This window comes from Achroia grisella, unplaced genomic scaffold, assembly GCF_030625045.1.
Source record: "Achroia grisella isolate CSIRO2021 unplaced genomic scaffold, CSIRO_AGI_Agris_v1 utg642, whole genome shotgun sequence".
Lineage (NCBI taxonomy): Eukaryota > Metazoa > Arthropoda > Insecta > Lepidoptera > Pyralidae > Achroia > Achroia grisella.
In genome coordinates, this window is record NW_026712979.1 from 1,560,300 (window position 1) to 1,586,581 (window position 26,282).

The window sequence follows — 26,282 nt, forward strand, 5'->3', positions numbered from 1 at the left end:
AATGGAATATGCTGGCTGGGTACTACTAGTACTACTATGGGCATGTGGTCAGGTAAGTTAGCCCATCGCGGCAAATTTACCTGCAATTTATCACATATCTTTCCAGGTAGAACCGCGTGGGCTTTTTTTATACTATAGAAAAGAGGCATGACGAGGCGGTGGAATTCTTAACCTTTATAAAACTACATGGTGTACTTACGAGCGCCATTGCCTGAGTCTTGAAGGAGAATGTAGAATGCTAACGCGATATGCGTTATCAGTCTACCGCTATTAAGGCGACAAGAGTGGAGGATACCTTGACAAGATATATTGCTGGGAATGTGGAATATTAAACCAGTATGTAAATTAAAATTTAAAAGTTATATTTATTATTGTTATGTACCAAATAAGCTATTTTCTTTCTTTCTTTATATTAATAGTCCACATTAACAATTCCCTTCTCTATAGGCGACGGCTACCCATTACTATCAGGCTCGTTGGCTTATTTACTATTCCGTTCAATCATTCATTCAGTTCACAGTTTTATATTACTTTGGATGTTATTCTCTGATCATCATTCTGGGTATTGTTGTAAACATGTACAACATTTATTTGAAAAGAATACGAGCTGAGTTTCTTGTCAGTTCTTGTTCAGTCTTTTTCTTCTCCGTCAGTTTAGAATGATTTCGAGATAAGTCGAAATCATTCCAAACTGACGGTAGATTTGACAGATCATAAGAGTCTGTAATAGACCTACATGAATAAAGATATTTTGAAATTTTGAATTCCTCTCCATTTTTATATCTATCTACCACTTACATGTTTCACATCGTCATTCCAATCTTCTTCACGTAAATCGTACAGGGTAGTCATCCTCATCACGTATGATACCAACTTCTCCATTTCCTCGGGCGGGTACGTGGGCTTGACGGGAAGCTCGGCGAGTTCCCTCTCAAGCTGCGCCAGGCGCTCCCGTTCTTTGTTGCAAATAGTATACATAATTAGGTTTGCTGCTTGTAGGGACTGGTCTGCTCTTATCACTAGACTGATTTAATCTTATTGTGTTTTTATATTTGAGCCTAAATAAATTAGTGCTGGTTGGTAGTTTGTATTCACACGTTTCGACTTGTAAAATGTGAACTTACAAGGATTGTTTAAAAGAGCAACACACAAGTTTCTTGCTTATGAAGAATAAGTTTTGATGAGACATCTTTCCGAATAAACGGTAGATTTAATAAAATGTTGACTATTCAAAAGTGCTTAAATTAAGTTTATTTGAATAAATGATTTTCTATTCTATTCTATTCTTTTATGTTTTGACGGCTTGGGTGATTTAGCGGTTCGATTCCTCGCACGATACATTTGTATTCATGAGTATGATTGTTTGTATGGGTTTGGGTGTTTACTATATCTAATATGTATGTATTTACAAAAAAATATTTTTAGGTATAAGTAACCTACCTATAAAATTCGACTATATAGGTACATGTATAGGCACCTATATATCTACAAAAATACGAATAATAATAATAATATTTTTTTCTCGGCTTTCGCCGGTAATTTTGGTATGTACGGACCTTTTTTTCTTTTTTTACTTGGAGAAAATCCCTCATGGATCCGCCCGCCCGGGGGAGGCAAGCGGGTACTGTGAGACTCCTACTCCCTAAAAACTCCAAGGTATCCAGACAAAGCGCCTATTACCGGAGTCGCGGTATCGAATGCAGTCCACCGCAACTCCGGCGGGAAGGTATGTACGGACCCAAGCCAAGTACATAGCAATGTTACATTTTGAGGTGAATATATGTCCCATAAACATAGGTCTAATCGGTTTGTAAAAAAATTCTGACAATGCGGCATGCATTTAGAATTACAGCTTTCTGTAGTTGGCAGTATACCTCGGTGGTCTAGCGGTCTAGCACACCGCTTTACGACCGATGGTCGCGGGTTCGATTCCTCGCACGGCACAAACATTTGTATTCATGAGTATGATTGTTTGTATCGGTCTGGGTATTTTCTATGTATAATATGTATGTATTTACGAAAAAAAAAAAATTATTTATGTATTTGTATCAGTTGTCTAGGACCCATAACACAAGCTTTAGCTAGCTTAACTTGGGTCTAGATGGCGCTGTGTGAATTGTCCTGAGATTATTATTATTATATTAGGGGGCAAGTTCAGGGTATTTATTGACTGATATCTGTTTCGGTATGACACCTGTATAAAGAGGACGATTGGGACTACTATTATTATTGCGTTCTCTGGTACCTAAACTAAGTAGAATCTTGTGTTTTAGGTACAACATATTCATATATATATACATATAGTTATGGTATTGTAATTATTATTAAATATTATTTTCTATAATATATTTCATGTTAATATTCAACAATAATCTATATTACCCATGTACATACAGTAATTCAGTAACAACTACGTTTTAAAAACAATAATACAATTTGATAAATATAATTTTGATATTTACCTCTTTCTTCTTCAGAGTCATGGCTCAGATCATCACTCCATGCTACTTTAACTCTTTTCTTAACTTTTCCCGCCATAACGACAGCTGCCAATTAACACTTAAGTAATTAATAATTAAATAAGCCTTAATTCACTATAACTGAATGTAATTATGTATGTCAGACGACCAAACGAAGTGTTGCTAAGAAACGAAACTGACGAAAACACAAATTTAAATTTCGAACGTCCCGCCTTTTTTTATCTTTTTTATTGTGGCTTGTGTAAGTGACCAGTTCAATAATAGAATAACGGATTCATTAAATGTTTTCGCAGAAGAAATGTCTTAATTAAAATATTTAACTATATAAAACGTTCCCTTGGCAACCCATAGCCATTGATTTAATATAGATGTTAGTGAGTGTAACACTGATATTCTTCTGCCTGCCCTATTACGTCAAACTAGATATTAGCGTGAATATAGATATTAACTACCTAGTTATACCTATATAGTGATTTATGCCTGTATTTAGTATTTTTATGCATACATTTTTAGTATCTTTATGCATGCAAAGTCTCAGCCTGATCGGTTTAAAATTGACAAAGTTTCATACAAACTTTCATCCCCTATTTTATCCCCTTGGGAGTAGAATTAATTAAAATCCTTTCTAAGCGGATGCTTACGTCATAACATCTACCTGCATGCCAAATTACAGCCCGATCCGTCCAGTGGTTTGGGCTGTGCGTTGATAGATCACTATGTCAGTCACCTTCGAGTTATATATATTTAGATGTGTGAAGGAGGTATCTAATGTGTCTGATGAGTGAGAGGTGCTGAGGGTTTCAATAAGGAAAGACAGCGATATATTGTAATATGTATGTAATGTAACAAAAAGAATACATAAAAAAATATGTCATTATAAAATTAAAAAATAATATAAAAACCTATCAAAGAGATCGTTACAATGTGCATACGTGAATTATATACACATAAAAACTTATTAGTACATATTTGATTGAAATTTCAAGCGTTACACCCAGTATAAGTCATCAATATGTCACTATTTATCGTTTTCAATGATATTTTACGTGAGAACAAATGCGCAAACAAAAATTGTGCAAATTATTTCTATTACTGTCACAGAAATTGTAGAAATTAGTTTTGTTATTCAATAATAACGTAAGTAATTTATTTAATTAGATGTTTAATAAAATTTAATATATTGATAATATTTATTTATTCATTAATTCTTAGCATATATCACGGGGAGTGTTCTGAGGAATTGTTCGGATTAATACCAGCTGCTGAATTTCACCACCATACCGCCCGCCAGAAACTAAAATACCATCCTGATCATCTGGATGAATGGTGGTCCTCCACTTTGAGTTCAACTTTGACTCCAATTTTTTTGCCACGCATAACCACATTGTGGAATCACCTTCCAGCAATGGTATTTCCGAACCGATACGATATATATATAAATTTCTTTTAAATATAAAGAACAGGAGTATACTTACTATAACTTTTTCTCTTCACTGAGTTTTCTTTTTTTTTTTCATTTAACTCGCTTTAGTTCTGTGACTGTCAGACTATTTGGTGTGTATATGTTTATCATTTTGCACCGCCAACAATTATTCTCTGCACCACCCTTGTACTGTACTATATATTGTATTGTGTGCATTAAAGTTAAATAAATAAATAAATCGATATTGAAACCTTCAAGAAAAGAGCTTATTCCTTTGTAAAAGGCCAACAACGTACTTGCAATTCCCCTGGTGTTGCGGGTGCTCATGGACGGCGGTAATCACTTACCATCAGGTGAGCCGCTTGCTCGTTTGTCCCCTGTGTTATAAAAAAAAAGATGTTTAATTATGGTTTAATATATTTATAATATTTTTAATTATTATATATAAATAGTATAACTAAATATTTATGACTTAATTTATGTTTAAAAGTCCATTCCAGAGCAAGCTGCTTGGCAGCTGAAATAGGTGAAACAGAGGTATCCATGCTGGCGTTTTTTTACAAATTACCACGTTGTAGCACCAGCTAGTATGGCACAACATGTCGCCGGATGGCGTGGGGCGTGTTCACACTCACCAAGGATGGCAGACAGCAGCTGGCGGGCGTGCTGCGCGCGCTTCTGATCGCCCAGCTCGTTGTTTCTCTCTGCATGGTCATATTTTGCTATAACACCTCGTTGAAGGTGATGTCGCTACTCAAGCATATTCATAAGGTACCATAAACCTTCTAAAGTATTCATCATTTTAGCCCTGAAGACGTCCACAGCTGAACAAAGGCATCCCCCAAAAATCTCCGCTACGATCGGTACTGCGTTGCTCGCATCCAGCGGTCTTGACCAGGTCGTTGGTCTAAAAGACTGTTGTAGATATATTATAATCAAGCGCTCAACTCGTCCGTTCCGTTCGCGAGCTGTTCGTATAATACCCTTTTTGTGCAAGTCCTTGTTCACAGGCGGCCATCTTGTCTACCCCTACTGTACAGGAAGTTATAACAATATTATTATTATTAACCATTGGAGGATGATAAGATGAACATGAGGTCAGGTCAGTAAGCCCATCGTGGAAAATTTACCAGAAATTGAACATAATATTAAAATATTACGTTATATTCCTGGTGAATTTCCCAATCTGCGTTCCGAATAAATAATAGATAAAAAAAATATGATTACGATTTCAGTTTCTATTTATCTAAGTTATATGTATAATTATTTAGAATTTATATTTTTTTTGTAGTATTGGGACGAACGAGCTTGCGTCTCACCTGATGGTAAGTGCTTACAGCCGCCCATGAGCACTCAAAACACCAGGAAAATTGGAGTGATGATCAATGATGTTCCAGGTGACGGTATTCCTCTTATACGGACTGATTCTCTTCCAAGCATACGCCATGAAGCTTCACTATACCAGCGGCCTTCGTCTCATCACCCTACTGTTACAAAGTCCGTACTGGCCTCGAGCCAGCGTGGTGACCAGGGTTTGGCTCGCCAGCGGTATCATGGTCGCTGCCAACGGGATCTTAGTGTATGCGGCTTGCAGAGGAACGCTGAAGGTATTTATTTTTTAATTATTTCATTAGTTTATTTCATCTTATATATAAAATTCTCGTGTCACAATGTTAGTTACCAGGAGTATGGTAACTAACATTGTGACACGACGGCTTGATCGATTTTTATGAAATTTTATAGAATGGTGCAGGTAAGTATCAAATCAGTCAATCAAATAAGTCATTTCATAGGTCACACTAATAGTGTACGACTTACCGAGAAGAGAGGGACACCCATATATGCATATTCAGTAGGTCTGAGAATCTGCTACTATCTATTTTTCATATCCCTAAGTGGTAAGAAATATCCACCCATCCATATATTTTTTTATTTTTCGACATTGTTCAAAATCTACCCTGTATCATCGTAAGCACAGATATTATATTATATTAGAGTCCGTTAGTTTTCTGTTCCCGCGCGTTCCCTTCCCCTCCCTAACTAGTAACAAACGGACCGTACAGCGGCCTTGACGCGCGCGCGCATTGTGTTGTGAATTGAAATAAATTGGAACTGTGAAACTTACTGTGAAACTGGAAAGCTAGCGAAGATATCTTCGAGACCCTGAAGCTCAAGAAATCCGCAGAACCATACAGGTACGTGACTGACGTTTCCCTAACATTTTGGTAGCAGAGTTCCCAAACAGACATAATATAATATTTTATTTTAATTTTATTATTATTTAGGATTCTAGCACCCTCTCATCATCAACCCCTATTTTTTAGTAGCGTTTTTAATTTATATAGCTGTTTTGCCACATTTGCCGGGACAGCTAGTTGATTCATAAAATATACATTGTGATGAATTATTACATCGAAATTACTTACACAGTATAAGTTATAATTAACTAGCTGACTCGCGCAACTTCGTATCGTAATTACTCTTCATAGGTACTTACCAAATCACGTAATATCTTTTTAAATTATGGCGTACTAGCTGTGCTCTCGATTTCACCTCCCAGAAAATTATAGCCTAGGTATGTGGTTTTTTGGTGTATATTACTTAGTAAGTTTCATCAAAATCCGTTCAGTAGTTTTTGCCTGAAAGTATAATAAACATCCATACTCACAGACTTATGCGTTTATAATATTAGTAAGATGACTGTGCGAAATTTCATAATCAGGCTCCTCGTTATTCGTAAAAAACAAAAATTCTGAGCAAAAAGATAGGTATAAATTTAGTAAGTATAGTAAGACTAGTTAAATATTTAAGGCGACGCATCGCAAATATTGACCTCAGATACCTTAACTTTTCTCAGCAATTACAAATCATTCGAGGCTGATATTTAGGTATTTCATTTTTCAGATCTTTGACATCATATTGACAGTTCTCGTTACATGATTGATTAACTTTTGTAGCAGAGAAAAAAATCTCAAAGATTGGTCTTAGAAAATATATTTTTGATTGGTATAAGAAAACGGGACTGATTTAAGACCCGAATTATTCAATATACATTATACTAAATACATACATAAATAGTGTAATTCAGATGTATATAATAATCAATAGTTTTTATTTTAAACAACATAAACTGTTTTTCCGCAAAAAATAATAGCAATAGCAGGGCCGGAAACTAGCGATACCGGGCTGGCAACCGATGCGTTTCGGGAGATTGCTATCCGCTATAATACATATTAAATAAAGGAATTTTAAAAGATAGTGAAATAAAAGAATAGAATAAAAAATCATTTATTCAAATAAACTTACATTAAAGCAGTTTTGAATAGTCACCACTTTTTTTTAATCTATCGCTCATTCGGAATATTGTCTCATCACAAGAAGAACGTGCAAGAAAATTGCGTGTTGCGCTTTTAAATAATTTTATTGTTACTTTAAGTTGAAGTGTAGAAATAGAAATAGAAATAGATACAACCAAGTGGTTTAGCAACTAAATAAGAGTAAATCAGTCGTAGTGATTACAGCAGACCAGACCTCGTAAGCAGCACTCGTTCACGAGTATAACGGATGAGCCAGCCATCACTGCGGTCGACCATATTTTAGGGAGCCCAATTAATACGCACTATCACGCGCAAAATTGTGAATACAAAAATTTAATCAAACGAAGCACTCAAAATTGCGCGCGCTGACTTTCCCGCGCTAAATGGCGCCCACTCCTGATCACGCGTGAAGTAACGTGTCATGTACAGGATCAAATCATCGGAGTGTTTGATCGTAGGTAATCAAAATAATTGTACATTGGTACTATGATTGTTTTTTTTTTTCGGACTACTCTAATGCAGCTGGCCTTTACAGCTTCTCCGGACGATAGGGGGCGAGTGCAGGTGGCACTCCCAACCCGCGGAAGGACTTATGGAGCGGCTGAGGGCCAGCTCCCGCCTGACGGATACGACTTTAGTCTGAGGGCACCGCTAGGGGTTCACACCTTGGCACAGACCGTCGTAATTTCGATCCCCATTTGAATTGGACGGGGGATTGATCAAAGGGAAAAATTGGGCCAAAATATGTTGCAGGCGTTGATGAAAGAATTGTCTTCATCACTGCGCATCGGCATCTCGCAGTACCTTACAGAGCCCACGTGGAAACGTCTGATGGACACCATGCAGGTATAAATTAAATTGGTCATAAATTAATATGGTCCAATAAGTTCCAACATGAAACAAAACAGCGTTGATCGGTGTCTTACTGTATTACCCTTACACCCTTTGAGGGTGCAAGTATAGATATTTGTAGCTCTTTCTTTTGTTTCTTGAACTAATCTTATACTTCGTAGACGTCTTTCCGTTATGTATATATTTGGAAACGCTGCGCACAATTTCGGGGATTCCTCGGGTGGAAATAAAGGAGCGCTATACCGAAACAGCGTTAAGCGGGGTGTTATTGTACATCAGACGTAACAGACCTAAAGTTAGGGAGATAATCGGCTGTGTAGCATTGGTGGCCAAGAGATGGGAGGGGTCTTAAATATGGGGATTCTTCGGGTGGAAATAAAGGAGCGCTAAACCGAAACAGCGTTAAGCGGGGTGTTATTGTACATCAGACGTAAAGTTAGGGAGATAATCGGCTGTGTGGCAATGCTGGACAAGGAGATGGGAGGGGTCTTAAATATGGGGATTCTTCGGGTGGAAATAAGGGAGAGCTAAACCGAAACAGCGTTAAGCGGGGTGTTATTGTACATCAGACGTAAAGTTAGGGAGATAATCGGCTGTGTGGCAATGCTGGACAAGGAGATGGGAGGGGTCTTAAATATGGGGATTCTTCGGGTGGAAATAAGGGAGAGCTAAACCGAAACAGCGTTAAGCGGGGTGTTATTGTACATCAGACGTAAAGTTAGGGAGATAATCGGCTGTGTGGCAATGCTGGACAAGGAGATGGGAGGGGTCTTAAATATGGGGATTCTTCGGGTGGAAATAAGGGAGCGCTAAACCGAAACAGCGTTAAGCGGGGTGTTATTGTACATCAGACGTAAAGTTAGGGAGATAATCGGCTGTGTGGCAATGCTGGACAAGGAGATGGGAGGGGTCTTAAATATGGGGATTCTTCGGGTGGAAATAAGGGAGAGCTAAACCGAAACAGCGTTAAGCGGGGTGTTATTGTACATCAGACGTAAAGTTAGGGAGATAATCGGCTGTGTGGCAATGCTGGACAAGGAGATGGGAGGGGTCCTAAATATTGTGATTGTGATGTTGTGAATTTTAATATTAAAACACGGTGTTTTATCTATATAAATGTGATGCGTGAAGTTACTACACGTTTAGAAACAGATATACGAAATAATCTTTTTTCAAATAAACTTTATATAAACACTTTTGAGCAGTCATATTTTTTTTTCTACTAGTCGTTCGAGGCGCCGACTCATTACAAGAACGAACGAAACGAAAACGAACAAGAATCTTGAGTGTTGCTCTTTTAAATAAACTATGTATCACCGCTTGGAAAATTAATTTAATTAGCACATTTTATTCTCTCAAGGTGGAGCTAAACTGCTGCGGTGCTGACACACCTAGCGACTGGCACGAAATACCTTGGCTGAACATGGACTTCTTTAATGAAGACAATAATTTAATTATGAGGTATCTGTTGAATATCTGTAAAATTATCTGAAAATAGATCAGAATGAAACGGCTATAATGATATATGATATAGGAGGACAATACACTAGAACTAGACGATGTAGTCTAAATCACGTGCGCTCTTGAAAGAACGTGTCATGTAAGTCCATCTTATTTGAATATAATAATTCTGGATGGAGAAAGAAGATCCTGAAAATTATATTGAACCATAATGACGACTCTAATAATGCACGGCCTCCACACATGGTCAAATTGGCGGGCTCCGACGATAGATTGATGTCCCCTGTGCGTTCTACATGTTTATTGACCTATAACGACGACTTTGAACAATCTACTCCTGGTAACCCACGCCACAGCTTCTATATACGTTGTCGTCGCCAGATTGGCGGGCCCCGACAGCAGACTGGTGTTCCCTGTATCCCCGTACTCGTGCTGCATGTTTATTGACCCATAATGTCGACTTTGAACAGTCTACTCCTGGTGCCCCACGGTCTCTATATACGTCGTTAAGTTAGCGGGCCCCGATGACAGATTAGTGTGGCCGGTGACACCGAACTCGTATTTCAAATTTATTGATCCATAATTGCGACTTTGAACAGTACTCCTGGTACCCTACGGTCTCTAGACACATCGGCAGGTTAGCGGACCCTATTGGCAGTCTGGTGTGTCCCAGTCCCTTGTGTCCCCGTACTCATACTCAATGTTTATTTAATCATAATGACGATTTTGGTAATGGTCGGCCTTCATGCACATGGTCAGATTGGCGGGCCCCGACGGCAGACTAGTCTCCCCTGTGTCCCCGTACTCGTGCTGCCGGCCGCGCGTGCTGGCAGCGTGTCACCACGACCCGCTGCAGCAGGCGGCGGCGGCGGGCGCGGCGCTGGCGGCCGCCTCGCTGTCGGCGCGCGGGTGCGTGGAAGCTATCCGCGCTCCGCTCACACGCGCACTCCTCGCTCTGCACTGCTTCACCATGCTCGTCTGTCTCCTGCAGGTACCTGTGCTATTGTGACGTACCATGGTCGCGGGTGGTGTTGCGATCATACACAACAGATAACTTGTGGACAACAGTTTCGCCGTACAAATAATCATACTTATGAATACAAATATTGCACGCACGATTGAAAGACGCGGAAATGTGTGAACTGGCGGCGCGCTCGATCTTTATTCTTAGTCTCTTTAGTTCTCTTTGCCTATATTTACATGCACAATTTTTGCTGCCTGCAAGCCAGTTCGCACGTAAATGAGCATACGATTTACATGCACATTCTTTCCTGCGTGCAAGCCAATTTACACGTGAAAGAGCGTACGTGTAAAGGCAGCTATTTACATACAGATTATTTCCTGCGTGAATGTCGATTCGCGCGTGATAGAGCATACGTGTAAAGGCAGCTATTTGCATACACATTATTTCTTACGTGACAGCCGATTCACGTGTGAGAGAGCATACCTTTATGCCAGCAATTTACATGCACAATTTTTCCTGCATAAAAGCCGGTTCGCGCATAAAAGAGCGCACGTGTAAAGGCAGTTATTTACATACAGATTCCTTCATGCGTGAAATAGCATACGTGTAAAGGCAGCTTTTTACACGCGTATTCTTTCCTGCGTAACAGAGCGTACGTGTAAAGGCACATATATTTTTTTATTTAGATGTTAATACTGGCGCTGACCCAGCTACTGCGCAGTAGTGCGCGCGCGGCCGTGCTGCGCGGCGCGTGCGACGGCGCTGGCGCCGGCTGCCTGCTGCCCGCGCCGGCTTCCGACCGCAGACTGGTATTGTTGATTAATTTGTTATAATGTCTATAGATAGACAGAATTATATATCAATCTCTTTTGTCTACTGGTTTCCTTCCGGTGGTTGCGGGTTCGATTCCTAATACGGCACAACTTTTCTATTCATACAAAGATAATTCTAGGTAACTTATCTATACATCTAAGAAATGGCTGGACCGATTTTGACGAGATTTTTATTGGCAGGTAGCTGATGTAATAAGGAGTAACTTAGGCTACTTTCATTTTAGAAAAAATCTTTTATTTTAGAAACTGAAAGTTAAATTCCACGCGGATGATGTCGCGGGAACAGCTAGTTATATATATAACTTTATAGTCATGCCGGATGTACATACTTTATATCCCAAAAATTTCAAGATTGTGTGGTCACTCCTCGCGCGCGTCTTTGGCGCAATTGTGAGACTGCCTCTCTCTATGTAGACGTCACACGACGACATACACGGACGTCACACGGACGACGTATATAGCAATTTTATTAAACAATTCAAATTAAAATCTTCCTATACAATGAACTCCTGGATAAAAACTTATTATATAGTCTGGAATAAACATAACCGTGTGATGTTACTGCTGTTGCCTCCTACGTTTTAAAAATATAAACACAATTTTATAATATTTGTACAGATGACTTATAAAGTGACATGTGTCTTGTTTGCTATTAATCTGTAGTAATTCGTTATTTCTATTGTTGTCTTTGTGTATTAAATATTTTCGATTCGTCCTTGATTTACAAACCTATTGAACTATATATTGTTATGATTTATTCAATGAAATCGAGTACAATAATATAAAAATTATTGTACAACTGGATTTTGTTAAATATAGTCGGCATTAGTACCAAGCTTACTAGCGGTGCGCTAAATCACTAGAGCGCCAAAACCGTCAAATATTTGGGCTTATTATAATAAAAAAAAACTAATTTGCCCTGTTTGCGAGTTTGACTTCCACCTAGATGGTTTCTAACGTAATAAATTCCTGGTGAATTTACCATGATGGACTAACTGACCTGACCTCATGTTCATGTATCATCCTCCGCTGGTGTCCTGCCAGCGGAAACCGTTTGGGCAGTATAATTCTATAACTAAATAGTAACGGGTTTCGTACCCTCAAGTAGTAATATGTGATATTTGTGTTATCTGTGGTGTAAGGGCCCGCGAGGCGGCTCAGTGGAGTCTGGTGGCGCGGCGGGCCGCCGGCGCAGGCCTACACGCGCCGCGGACTGCCGACTCTCACCCACCCCGCCTTACCTCTCTTGAGTGACCTGTTAGTGGCCTTCAAATCAAATCAAATCAAAAATAATTTATTCATGAAGGAAATTTTAGCCGCTTATGAACAAATTTGAATTAAAAATATCTTTATTTATGTAGGTCTATTACAGACTCTTATATGTCAAACCTACCGTCAGTTCGGAATGATTTTGAGATGAGAAGAACCGACAAAAAACTCAGCTCGTATTCTTTTCTAATAAATGTTGTACATATTTACAATAATTAAATTACAATTAAAATTTCTTTTTCAGATGAATATAAAATAAATTGTATATAGCTTTATTGCATTATATAACATAGGAAAGTAATTATATAATAATAAAAAACAATTTGTAATCAATGCAATGACTTTATTTGACTTCCATATAAACAGTCCTTATCATCTAATAAGTAACAATGCGAATGAATCGAAAGCCGTCTTATAATGATTTGTGCGGCGCAATAATAATAATATAATGATTATTTATAATATAAATAATAAATACACTCTATATAAATATTTCGATTGATTTTGGCGCGAAACATGACTCGCGGTGCGTCCGCCGCCGCGGCACAAACTCCTGCTTTCCAACCACGTCTACGTGTGATAGTCTATGGTCGCGCCACAGACTACACTTAATTCCATTTAAATGAAAAACCTATGGGATTATTCAAAATAAAAAACATGGCCGCAAAACTTGATAAAAAAAATAAACTTCGTGACGCGGTAAAATAGTGCACTTTCAAGACGGGCTAAGGAATATAGTGCATACTTCTATAATTGTGTTGTAACATTCGAACTGTGAAACGATGTATGCACGTTTTCATAATAAAATGTTGGTAACACTGGCAAGCGTTCGCGCCAAAATTGTACTTATATATTCTGTGACACTATTACCATGATTTATAACTTTTTCATCATGAAAACTGACGTACATATATTTAAAAGTTCGTATATTATAACAATATTGCAAAGTACGCAGTGGCACGTCATGGAAGCATACTATTTGGCCGCGCCAAAGTATGTATTTTTTATGAGCTTCAACCTTTTTTATATTTAGTATAATTACGTAGATTAATTAAACAGAATGAAATGTAGATTGCAGCGGGGCCGCGATATATCACACGCGGACAAGTAACAAATATACAAAAACTCTATTTACATGCGGCGGCGAACGGCCGCGGGGTAGCACCATTCAAAATTGGAATGTCACGTGGTACGCGCGCTCGGACACCGCGTTTTCACTAAAAGCAGTGGCGAGAGCGCATGCGCTAATATCAAAAGCGGCCATCTTTAATTCTAAATTCAAAAACCACTCATTGCCGATTATAGAGCGGCCAATTATAGATTAATTATAGTTAGGCCTATCTACGGTCCTATCAGCATACCATGTACGATTTTATCGTTTTTTTTTTAAAGTTTGCCAAATTTTGGACAATTTTCATCGGCAATGAAGGTGATATCAGCCCAGAGGGAAGGCTGACTTTGCTTTCGATATGATGCGCGTCGTTCACTTTCGCTTTCGGGATCAGAGCGGCGGGGGCCCTTCGGGGTATCGTAAGACTGGTTCCAGGGCCAGTCCAGAGGAGCGGCAGTCAGAGTGGGCGTGGGGGGCCAGGGCGGCGGCGCCCAGCAGCAGCAGCAGCAGCGCTTGGAACGGGATCGATGCCCTGGCCACGCGGCAGACGAAGCGCAGACCCCGTTGGAGGCTGCTCAAGTCTTGGTCTTCTGTATCGTCACTTATAATCACGCTGCGGGACAAAGAGTGGTCCAGTTAATTTTGGATGTTTGTGAAAAAGTCTTTTTGTAAATCCGGCGTTAGGCGTAAGCTTCATAGGTTGAATACACGTTTGTGATATGTTGGCGCAAACATATGCGTATGTGTCAGATATGTTTTGCAATATGTACGTGCTTACAGAAATCATAAAGGAAGAGCTATGAGATTTGGAACACTATAAGTAAATATTTGAATTTAGAATGTGATGAAAAATGTTCGAAAACGGATAGGGCAATGAAAATTGCAAATAATTGTTCAAACTTTGTAATTGAATTTAGAATGTGATGAAAAATGTTCGAAAACGGTACGGCAAGGAAAAATGCAAATGTTTGTTCAAACTTTGTAAACATTCTAGTATTTGAAGCTATGTCTAATGCCGATATAAGGGTGAGTACACATGATTGCCAGCATGTAATACAATTACCATTACCTTCATAGTTTGTAATAAATTGGGCATGAACATGAATACTGCTTGCGAACTTATTCGCGCAAGTATACAGTAAAAATGTATGTTTGTATCGTCAAACAATAAAAAAAATTTGCTATTTTTGTTAAAAATATAACGGATTTTTATCGAACTATAAACACACACATCAATATGTATTCACCCTTATATACCTACATGTTTTAGAAATCCATTGAGATATTACTGGCAGATGAAGTGTTTCTAACAAAGTAACAATTCGGTGAGAGCTAAAACTGTAGACATTATTGATCAGAGATAGAAAGTTTGAAAGTTATAGGTAGATATTTCTGTCAGTATAAAAAAAAATCATAATTTATAATGAAAAATAAAAAGAATTAAATAAAAATAAAAATACTCTATAAATATATTAAAACGACTACATTGATGTTATGCAAAACAAGAAGTGTTAGGCGACTAAACTACTAAAGACCAATTTACAAACGTAATTATAGTATTCATAAAAAAATATCAATCTATAAATATCTATATACGAGTATCTACTGCGTTTCCACCCTAAATGGACATTAACATCTATAAAATATTATATAAAACTAGCTGTCCCGGCAAACGTTGTTTTGCATTAAAATAAAAAAAAATTTAGGGGTGGACTACCCCTAACATTTAGGGGGATGAAAAATAGATGTCGGCCGAATCTCAGACCTACTCAATACGCTCACAAATTTCTTTGATTTTTATGTATTATTAATAAAAATAGAAATTAATTAGATATATGCCAATTCTGTATGTAATTGTATTACCAAGTATAACTTGTTTTTTTTAATACCATTTGACTATATAAATAAAATACTGATTTTCTTACATAAATTAATAATTTCATTATATTTTATACTTTTTAATATCATTAATAAAAATAAAAATAGAAATGAGCTAAATAGATGCCATTTCCAGTCATGAAATCTATAATAACGAGTGTAAATTGGTATTTTTTTAAACAAGCGCATGTACTCACTCATTCTCGTCGAGGGGCGGCAGGTGTGTTGTTGAGATCTGTTCCTCATCCTCCTCCAATAGCTACGAGAGGACAAACATACGTCAAAATACGGTGCAAAGCGACTACAGTGGATATATCGATGTGCAAACATTAGAGTCGCGACACACCTAGTAATTGTAATGTAAAGTACAATGTAACAACGAGAGAGCAGAATAAAATAGAATACAAATAATTTTCATTCAAATAAACTTAATATAAACACTTGAATTCAATATAACAACGAAAGAATATAATACAAATAATCTTTATTCAAATAAACTTTATATAAACACTTTAATTCAATATAGCAACGAGAGAATAGAATACAAATAATCTTTATTCAAATTAATTTAATATTAAACTTTTGAATAGTCATATTTATTTATTCTACATTTGATAAAATATAACTAATAGCAATAGTGAATTCTGTGATTTTATTGTTATATATTTATTTACTTTATATAATAATGTCATAGTTGAGTCGTTGTATGCGTTACACTAATAATTGCTCTCTTTGTATTACAATGTTACAATTACATTACATTCAAATGTCATAGGTGTGTCACTAGCTTTATAAAAAGTTTAACGTTTGCATCTCGACACAGTATGGGGGAAAATTACCTACAATTGTAATAATTATTAACATATTCCATTTTAATATGTTATTGGGAAAATATTTATAACTAGATCCGCTAAATAATATCGACAAAGCTTGCTCTGTGGTTTTTATTTATCTGTGCACAGTGATAGGGAAGCAGTGGATGATACTGCAACTTATAAACTAAATAATAACAGTATTATAAATATTAAATTATAATTTTATAGGATATTTTTTGTATAACTTGCTGACCCCGTAAGTGTTGTTTTATCATATAAATTAAAATCGATATTTAAAAATAGGGGTTGATGGTAGAATGGTGAAAATTTTGTTATGTATTTATTAATGTCACATTATAAAAAATATAAAATTGATCAAATATATAAGAAAAATTTAGGGGTAAATAAGCCTTATCACTTTGGGGTATGAAAAATAATAGCCAATTCTAGTGTAGGGGGATTTTATATATATATATATATTATACTATTCAATTCTAGGGGAGACAAAATAATTTTTAGAAGGCTAAGCCTGGCAGGGCACAAAAATATTACTGTTATAAGGTGTAAGTACAACACCTTATAACAGTGAGTCCCAATCTCTAATCATCATCATCATCATTAGTCCACTGCTGGACACAGGCCTCTCCCAAGGCACGCCACTGGACGTGATCTTCAGCCCTTCTCATCCAGTTACTACCCGCAACCCTACGCATGTCGTCGCTCCACCTAGCTGCAATCTCTAATAATTACACTAATTCCCAAAGGGGCGGTACTATGTTCTGTTAGTATAACGGCCCGTTCACATACCTGGGGAGTGGCGGAGGCGGCCGCGGCGGCGACTGCCGCGAGTGCGGACGGTCGCGCGGAATGTCGCGGCTGTCGCGCGAGCGCGGCGCCAAGTTTGAGAGCGTACACGCCTGATAACTTGCGGAGGGACTGTAGCCGCAGTCGTAGTTCACCCAGGCTGTACATAATAATAATTGTTGTCTGTCAAATATTTATTAAACTATAAGAATACTAGCTGTCCCGGCAAACGTTGTTTTGCCTTAAAATAAAAAAAAAATTAGGGGTGGACTACCCCAAACATTTAGGGGGATGAAAAATAGATGTTGGCCGATTCTCAGACCTACTAAATACGCTCACAAAATTTCATGAGAATCGGTCAAGCCGTTTCGGAGGAGTATGGGAACGAAAACTGTGACACGAGAATTTTATATATAAGATAAAATAAAATTCTTAATAGAAAATAGAATGTAAATATGAACTCATGTAAGCAGGACGAAGCTCCTCTGAAATCTACAGGCATAGCTAGTAGTTACATAAGGAGTGCAATCGTTCCCTGTCCAATTCTGACGTCCTGAGCCAAGGTTAGCACCGCTAGGGGGTGCCATCAGACTAAAGTCATATCCATCAGGTGGGAGTTGGCCTTCAGCCGTTACAGAAGTCATTCTACCGGTTTGTAGTGTACTGTACCATCTGTACTCGCCGTGAATCGCAGGTGAAGCTGTAAAGGCCAGGTGAGGCTAACAGCATAAGATTAGTCTAAAAAAAAAGTTTTAGTGGCGCACTCAACGGCAGTAGATCGAAATTACGATGGCCTGAGCAGAGATTCGACCTCTAGTGCTGCCTAAATAAAGTCGTATCCGTCAGGCAGGAGTTAGCCTATAGCCGCATATGAGTTGGCTTTCAGTCGTACTCATAAGTCTTATCGCGGGTTTGGAGTGCCATTTACGCTATTTGAAGATTTACGAGCAGATTGTTGATGCTTGTCCAATTTGAAAACTTCTCACATCCGAGCACACCTCGACACAGCTCTCCGATCAGTCCACCGTCCAATTTAAACGGGGATTGAAATTACGACGGCATGAGCCGAGGTTCGAACACCTAGCTCAGACTCAGACTACAGTGGTATTCGTCAGGAATTAGCCTTCATCCGCTCCACAAGTCCTTCCACCGGTTTGTAGTGCCATCTGAACTCGCCCCCCATCCGTACTCGCCGGTGAAGCTGTAAAGGCCAGCTGCGGCCAACAGCATTAGAGCAGTCTGAAAAAAAAGTGGTGGTCACCGGCGGCAGATGTCTGCGGAGTGCGCGGGCGCGTCGTCGGAGCGCAGCAGCTGCGCGGCGTCGTGCAGCGCCAGCACGCGCGGCTCGGCGGCGGCGAGCTCGTCGCGCAGCTCGGAGAACCGCCGGAAGTCCAGCTGCAGCTCGTGCGCCGCGCGCGACAGCCGCAGCGGCTCGCGCGCGCGCACGCCGCGCTCCGCCTCCGCCAGCTGCGCCACCAACTGCACCACTGCACAGGGACGACCACGTAAACCACTGTACTATGAGCTCTTCGAATGCATGGATCGATACCATATTAAGGGGGGAAGTTGGTGGCATAAGCTGCCTAAGACGGTGAGCTGCGATATCTCTCATCATCATCATCTGCTTCTCCTTATCCTTATCTCATTCGCAGTCATCTCGTTATTTACTCCCTTTCTTACCATATCATATTTCACACAGTCCATGAGCTATGTTGCCATATAGTACGTATATAATTCAGTTATACAAATATCATACTTATCTACTAAAATTATGAATGCGAATGTAATTCTGCCTGTCTGTCGTGCGTTAAAAATGCCCTTTGAAAGGACCTAAACGCAAAAAAAACGGTTTAAAGGGCAGATAAAATTTTATATGGAATTAATATTATTAAAGTCTAGCTTGAATCTTATTTTTAAGACTGTTAATTAAAAATATATAAATATGACATTCAAAGTTCGTAAAAAAAACTATAGTTTTACCTACGATGAAATAACTTAATAAAAATAACTCGACTAGTTTAATAAAATGAAGACATATTATTAAACTAGGCGAGGAAGTCTGAAAAAAAGTGTATCCGGTAGACTGACCGATGTCGTGGAACTGTTGGTTGTGCACGAGCGCGCGCTGCAGCGCGTGGTGCGCGGCGGCGGCGCGCGCGCAGGCGTCGTCCCAGCGGCGGTTGGCGGCCGCGAGCCGCGCGCGCACGCGCTCCGCGTCTGCGGGCGCGCGCGCATGCGCAGCCACGTGCGCGCCCACCACGTTCAGGGACACCACGATCGACTTGTGCGAGTCCAGGTCCAGCAGGAACTCGCGGTGGTCCTGTAAGCCATCCGACAATGATAACCATCACTCTTCGCTCTTACCACCACCGGAGGCGTGGTCAGATATATATATATAAATAATACCCCTGGACAACTCATACAACGCATTATTAGAGTCCAGGTCCAGCATGAACTCTCAGTGGGCCTGTAAGGGAAGTCAGTCAAAACTGATAGGTCAACCCATCACTCTTCGCTCCCACCACTACCGAAGACTTGGTCAGATAGATAAATAATAATAACATCCCTGAACAATTTACATAACACCTTGTCCAGTTCCAACAAGAACTGGCGGTGATCCTGAAAGCCACCCGACAATGACACATATCACTCTTCACTCTCCCCTGGTCCGCAACCACCGGAGGAGGGGGAAGGGGATTGGTAATAATGTGGATTGATAACCCCATTGCTAGCAATGTACCATGTCAGGTTGACCTCCACGCGGTTCCCCCTGGAAACCATCGTGATAAATTCCTGGTGAATTTGTATACGATGGACTAACTGACCTGACCTCATGCTCATCTTATCATCCCCACTGTTGCCCCGCCAGCGTAAACCGTTAGCGCAGGCGGGTGCACCATTCCATTATCATCCATAAAAAAAATTAAAAAAACCCCATCTAAGCGACGCTTGTGTTATGTGTACTAAAACATTGACAGAAATACATGGATCCATCATCATCTGTTTCTTCCTTTTCCCATTTGTTTGGGGTTAGCGTAATATGGTTTTCTCTTCCATTCATCTAACCTAAATACATGTATTATACATTTTTTGTAAATAAATACATATTGAATTGTCCAGTGCAGTTTTAATGTAAATCATACCTGAATAGCATCTTCTAATGCATCGTACTGTTCAGGCGGGTCAGTTCTGGCCGCCTCAGTCGCTTCAGCGTACTGCAGCCACTGTTCCAACCTCCACAGATCGTTGTCCAATTGCTTCCAGTTGCGTTCCGAGCAAAGCGGACAAGTCAGGCGACCCGTCTCACTGAATTAATGAATAGTAGATATGTTTTTAGTATACAAATTTGGGGATATTAGTATTTCAAACGAGATAATCGATTTTGTTAATTTGGAGGAAAATCACGAATGCTGATTATAAAATTGAAATAATCTTCATACTTTTTAACTATAAGTTACAATATTCTTAATTTTAGGTAACGCATACCTAAAATTTAAGTATGAAATTACATAGTATAAATAATAAAATAAAGTTGCTTCTGTTCGCTTATATCTTTTAATCTACGCAACGGATTGTAATACATTTTTAGCAATAAATAGAGTTATTCAAGAGGAAGGTTTACATGTATAATACATGTACATCTGCGCGGAACCGGGGCGGGTAGCTAGTTGCTAAGAAATTTCATATACTACAATACAGAAAGTGGTATTAGACATTCTGAAACTCGCTAATCTAATGGGCTCAAAATATTTGAGGATAAATTAATGTTAAATGTGAAAGGAAAATATTTACAACGGATGTAACTCGTCATGCGTAGATTTGTAAAAGTATTTGATATACCACAAAATGTGTAATATAAAGTACCAATCAATCGATCTCGTTTAAAACACCAAAGAATAACTAGTCTAACTAAATTAAATATATATAATTCTACTAAAGATAATAATTCAAATTATTTCAGTACGAATTACTTAATAAAATATAAAGATATTAAGCTACAATGATTAATAACTATAATAATTATAAAATGCTGTGCAAATAACACGAGTAAAAAGATAATATACATTTGTACAAATGAAGTGAAATAGTGCACTAACTACACAATAAAATAACATGCTAAGATATCATATTAGCCTTATTAATATAATTTGAACAAATTGATGTCTTAATTTGTGCAAATTGCGCAGGCTATAAATTCCAAGCATCGTATTGCGTAATTCGTTCATATTAACAATAAATTGCATTTATATGATAGAATCATTGTAATACTAGTAGCGAAGTAAATAAATTAATAAAATTAGGAAGCAAGTACTCACTGTTCGCACGTGAGCGCGTATGATGAGGAGTGTGGCAACCTAAAGGACCAGAAAACGCAAGTGTTTAGAGCATGCTAGGTTAGGAAGCTGTTAACACTCCAGTTGGTTGTCTGTAGATGCATTATAGTCTAGCCCTTTATTGCTAACCTAAAGAAAACTTATTTGATAATCGTTTACAAAACGAGGTGGAAAGAAGAATCAGTGGAGATAGAAACGAAGAACAAACAAACAGTCAAGAGCCGAATCTTTATACATTTCTATTTAAATTGTCAATCAATATTACTATATTACATATTTTCCCCATAGTGTAAGGTGATCTAAAAATTATTGGAGTCATTGCAAATTTATGGAACATTTATAGCATTGTAAGAACTATCAATGAACTGTTCGTAACAGCTTTATCAAGCCCTTCACCATAATGCAATCAGTGCTAGTGCTACCATAAAACATAAACAGATTATTCAAACCAATGATAGTATTTTAATATTTATATATTAAAAGACATAGTATGGGGCGTATATACATAACTATAACATTAACAGAAACACTGAAGACCAATCAAATGTCAAATCAATTATCATTGGTCCGAAAAGAACTTTAATAATGAAATTCCGTACTATATATTCTATGACTAACCTTAAGTTGTTAATCTGTAGCTCGCGCTTTTTCGCCTGTGCTAGAAGATCCTCGTATCTTAGAGACAGTGATTCCACTTCTTTCATCATTGCTTCGTCTTCAGTGGCATCACATTCAGTTAGTAGAAGTTCAGATAAATGTTTCGCGAGTTCCAAAGTTTGACTAGGTTTTGTACCAGCTTTGGCAATTTCTTTGGCAGCCGTTGCCAGTTCATCGCTACTTGATTTTTCCACGGGTTGTTGTAGTAGAGCTGTTCGAAGAGCTTCTAAAGACTCTGATGTTTCTTTAACAGCTAAAGCCAGTTCCACTCGGTAAGTTTCTTTAGATGTTAATGTGTCTACCTGGAGAGCGGCATCCCATTTTAGAGTGTCCACCTGCAAAACAATTGTAGTAGGAATATTATTATACAAAACAATAGTTTGTAATTAAATAACGCAATGTAATAAATATATGCATACTTGAACAGCAGTATCGACGTCTCCTACCACTTCTGCTCGAGCTACATCGAGACGAGTCTTAACATCCGCATATAATGCACGATATTCTGCCACCATATCCGGGACGCCTGATACTGTTGATACCGTTGTTGAGAGGCGATCGGCTTCAGAAACATGCGCTTCGCACTCTCTGAGTTCTTGTTCGACGCCCTAAAAGTAAATATATTAATATTAGCAAATATATCGTATTGTAGTATTTAAACACAATCTTCTGAAGAATAAGATACTTACTTCTAATTCTTTAAGAGTAGTAGCTTTATCTAACGGTGTTGGAGCGAGATGTAAAGCTCTTGTTAATCTTACGTCGGCTTCAGCCAAAGCAACTACGGCCTTGCCATGTGCAGCGACAAATTGTCTATGTGCATCTGCTCCTGCTGCATCAACTCGAACTCTTAATTGTTGCCAACGACGAACTGCAGCGCGTAACCTTGCAACATCATCGGCACCTTCTCCACGTAGTTCTATTCCTCTAGAAGATGCTACTCTACTATAAGCATCTTCAAGCTTTTTAATATCTATTTCCAATGAATCCAAATCCTTAATAACAGATTTAGCTACACTTTCATCTTCAAGCTCACCGCGTTGTTTTCTACTTTCAACTTTTTCAACACGTTTCTCGATAGAGTCTAGTTTCTTTTCTACTTTAGGTAGCAATGAATTAGATAATTCTGCAGATTTGCGAATTTCTTTTAGAGCATTCTTACGATGTTCTGACATATCACAGATGTTCTTCCACTTCTTTTCTACAATGTCTACTCCGGTACGCAAATTTCTTAAATCAAAGTTGCCTTTGAGAACATCCGGGTCATTGAAAATTAACTCACAATGGTTGAGGACTTGTCCTACTTCTTCGCTTTCGTTTTCTATACTCTTTTGAATCTCATCGCGATCTCTAAACTTTTCATCAACTGCTTTGGATGTGAAATGTTCCAACACGACTTGCGCCGATAATTTAGATTCAATAGTATGTAGTTTTAATCTGATTTCTGTAAGCCGTTCTTCAAGTTTCAAAATTGTATCAAGTAACTCATTAATCTTTGCGATTCTACTTCTTCCTGTATCCTGTAGCTTCTGCCAACGTTCTTGTACATCTTTAAGTTGTTTAGATGTATTTTTACTATACGACTTCTCTTCTTTTTTAGACAGGTCTATGAGAATGTTACCAGTTTCAGAAAGCCACTCGAATTCGCGTTCTTTTAAAGCTGTTTCTGCTTGAATATCTGAATTAATCCTTCTAATTAAATCTTGAGGGTCAAGAGCTCCAATTTCAGTGCTCTGACTCGATGTTTCAAGTCGAGACTCTAGTGATGTTATCCAAACCGTAAATCGTAATAATCGGGATTCAAATATGGCGTAGACTTCTAAACGTTCTTGCAATCGGTGAATTATAATAGAAAGTTGATGTTCCAAATCAGCTCGTTGTTGTCGTAACTGCCAAATTCTTTGATTGACAATGCGGATATCTTGAGGGCTCAGACATTCTTTTAACTGTTCTTGAATAACGCTTAAAGCTTCAATTTGTGATTCAGTCTTTTCAATTTTTGTTTTCAAATCCGTGTATTTGTTTATGGCCTTCTTAAGCTGTGGTCGTGATAGTCGTACCTCGTCAGAGTATGAATTAATTTCATCTTGTGTTTGTGAGAACAGTTTAAGAAGATCATTTGTTAATGTATCATATTCACCAATTAGACCAAGTATTCGAGTTAAGAAATCTCGCCATATATCGAGACTAGCTTGCAAATTCTCAATTCTCTTTACCATACCAGCATATTCGATTCTCACTGATGCTCCATATGCTTCCTCAGTGAATTCGAGAACTTTCTTGAGATAAGTATGCAGTTTATCTGCTTGTTTCTTTCCTTCAGGTACTTTGTCAGTGAGATTCTGTATTTTGACTAGTGTTTTATTAATTGTTTTTATGTGTACATATCGGAGTTGAAGTTTTTCTTTTTCTCGCTCCATCTCTTTAAGCCAACGTAGTAGCTCAGTATTGAGTTCTCTATAATCGTCCCATGCAGCGATTCTAGCGCAGACCTCATCATGCCTCTCCACTATCCTCGCCAGGGTTTCGTTGTGTAGGTTTGTCATTATGTCAAACTTGTCAACTAGTTCTTTATTCTTCAAATCTTTATTTTCGTTCATAAGTATAGATCTTTGCGATGTAAGCAAATTTCTGTGTACTCTGCATAACCGACGATGTTCAGTTAGGTTTTCATAATCCGCCGGAACAGATCCAGATAGGAAGGATTGCAAGTCTATTAGATATTCATTCCATAGCCTAAGAGCAGTTGCAGCATCTCCTGACCGTACTAGAGCGGTAGAAAGGCGATGGTAATGGAGGAAGGTATCTCTGAACATAGCCTGCCATAATTCTAATATCCTGACAATAGAGTGTTCGTCAGATATATCTCGGTCGATCTCAGGTAGATCTTCTTTGCCTGGCACGAAATCTGCTTCACTTTTTCCTAGAGCTATTAAATTTTCTCGAAGTGCTATCAATTTGTCTTCGACGATTTCACCATCTTCGTGTAACGGAGTCAAGTCCTGGAATGAAATTTAACTATCAGTTGTCTTGACTACTAAAATGTTAATGTTTATTGGACACAGCTTTGTAAACAAGAATCATGATAATCATAAATCTTTTCAAATTAAGTTTTTTTTTATTAAAATTTATTTAATGTTTACACATATTTACATATAAATATATTGGGATATTAATACGGCATAAGCCATTAACTATAAAGTTGGCACTAGATATAAGTTCAAATATTCAAATGTCTATAAAGTTACTATAGGGTATCAAAAATTTGACCAAACATTTGCAAGAACTTGAGGGCACATAAATGTGTTCAAAGTACAAAAAGGCACCCAGCCTTGAATAAACTTCACCATGTTTGGCGAGTATTAATTTGTTTGTTAAAAATCTTTATGAAAATATCTTTATATTTGTATATTATAACTTTGAAGTTATATTTGATTATGGGTTAGCGGTTGAATGAAATTAATAATAACATATTGTATTATCATATCAGTGAGGTTAACGGTCTGGCGTTTATTGATTGTTCTACAGTCACCTTCCACAGGGAACGATACCGTTTTACCATTAAATGCATTACAATAGATACTAGTAGAATAATTAGCGTTAATTATTTTAATTATGTTTCTGGTATGTTTGATTACGACAATAACCGAAAACTTTTCAATATAAACGGATTTAAGCCTACAATTTTTTATTGACAACGCTGCTCATGTACATATGTTGCTTTTATTTCTAGTTAGAGCAACACGCAAGTTTCTTGCTCGTTCTTCTTGTTATGATTTTGCGTTCCGAATGAGTGGTACAATAAAAAAATGTGACAATCCAAACGTACTTGTATTACGTTTATTTAAATAAAGATTATTTCAATTTATTTCACACAAGACAAGTGTATTTTTGTCAATGTTCAATTTTTATCAATTGTATCAAGAAACGCGAGACTGAGATGAAGAGACTGTGGCTCTATGGCTAGCAATGTACCATGTCAGGTCGAGTTCCAAGCGGTCACCACTGGAAACTATAGTGGTTAATGCTTGGAGAATTCACCACCATTACCTAATTGACCCAACTGTATGTTCATATGATAGGA

General features: G+C 38.1%; 3 protein-coding genes across 3 annotated transcripts in view; 1 reads left to right on the forward strand and 2 right to left on the reverse strand.

The window, feature by feature from the left end:
- Nucleotides 1-4,701, reverse strand: part of LOC131849507 (dynein axonemal heavy chain 2) — an 88,968-nt gene extending 84,267 nt beyond the window's left edge. Inside the window, exons 1-3 of the mRNA XM_059199586.1 lie at nt 4,686-4,701; nt 2,463-2,525; nt 799-956 (exon numbers count right to left, since the gene is read on the reverse strand). Of these exons, the coding sequence (XP_059055569.1) occupies nt 799-956; nt 2,463-2,525; nt 4,686-4,701 (237 nt within the window). The remainder of the gene's footprint in view (nt 1-798; nt 957-2,462; nt 2,526-4,685) is intronic.
- A 590-nt stretch (nt 4,702-5,291) lies between these two features.
- Nucleotides 5,292-9,987, forward strand: LOC131849527 (RDS/peripherin-like protein xRDS35). Its single transcript, XM_059199615.1, has 4 exons — nt 5,292-5,510; nt 7,974-8,066; nt 9,433-9,533; nt 9,915-9,987. Exons 1-4 carry the CDS (start codon nt 5,292-5,294, stop codon nt 9,985-9,987), a joined length of 486 nt encoding a protein of 161 aa, XP_059055598.1.
- A 2,934-nt stretch (nt 9,988-12,921) lies between these two features.
- The window catches only part of LOC131849528 (muscle-specific protein 300 kDa-like), a 184,006-nt gene continuing 170,645 nt past the window's right edge, over nt 12,922-26,282 (reverse strand). Inside the window, exons 43-52 of the mRNA XM_059199616.1 lie at nt 22,888-25,200; nt 22,618-22,806; nt 22,160-22,533; nt 21,524-21,562; nt 20,351-20,513; nt 19,296-19,527; nt 18,469-18,694; nt 17,211-17,367; nt 15,786-15,847; nt 12,922-14,323 (exon numbers count right to left, since the gene is read on the reverse strand). Of these exons, the coding sequence (XP_059055599.1) occupies nt 14,101-14,323; nt 15,786-15,847; nt 17,211-17,367; nt 18,469-18,694; nt 19,296-19,527; nt 20,351-20,513; nt 21,524-21,562; nt 22,160-22,533; nt 22,618-22,806; nt 22,888-25,200 (3,978 nt within the window). The 3' untranslated portion in view covers nt 12,922-14,100. The remainder of the gene's footprint in view (nt 14,324-15,785; nt 15,848-17,210; nt 17,368-18,468; nt 18,695-19,295; nt 19,528-20,350; nt 20,514-21,523; nt 21,563-22,159; nt 22,534-22,617; nt 22,807-22,887; nt 25,201-26,282) is intronic.

Bases quoted from the DNA above. Each gene is read 5' to 3' on its own strand.
- LOC131849527 (XM_059199615.1), top strand. From the start codon at position 5,292: ATGTTCCAGGTGACGGTATTCCTCTTATACGGACTGATTCTCTTCCAA. The intron at 5,511-7,973 runs GTATTTATTTTT...AATATGTTGCAG, and splicing joins CTTGCAGAGGAACGCTGAAG to GCGTTGATGAAAGAATTGTC. The intron at 8,067-9,432 runs GTATAAATTAAA...TATTCTCTCAAG, and splicing joins GTCTGATGGACACCATGCAG to GTGGAGCTAAACTGCTGCGG.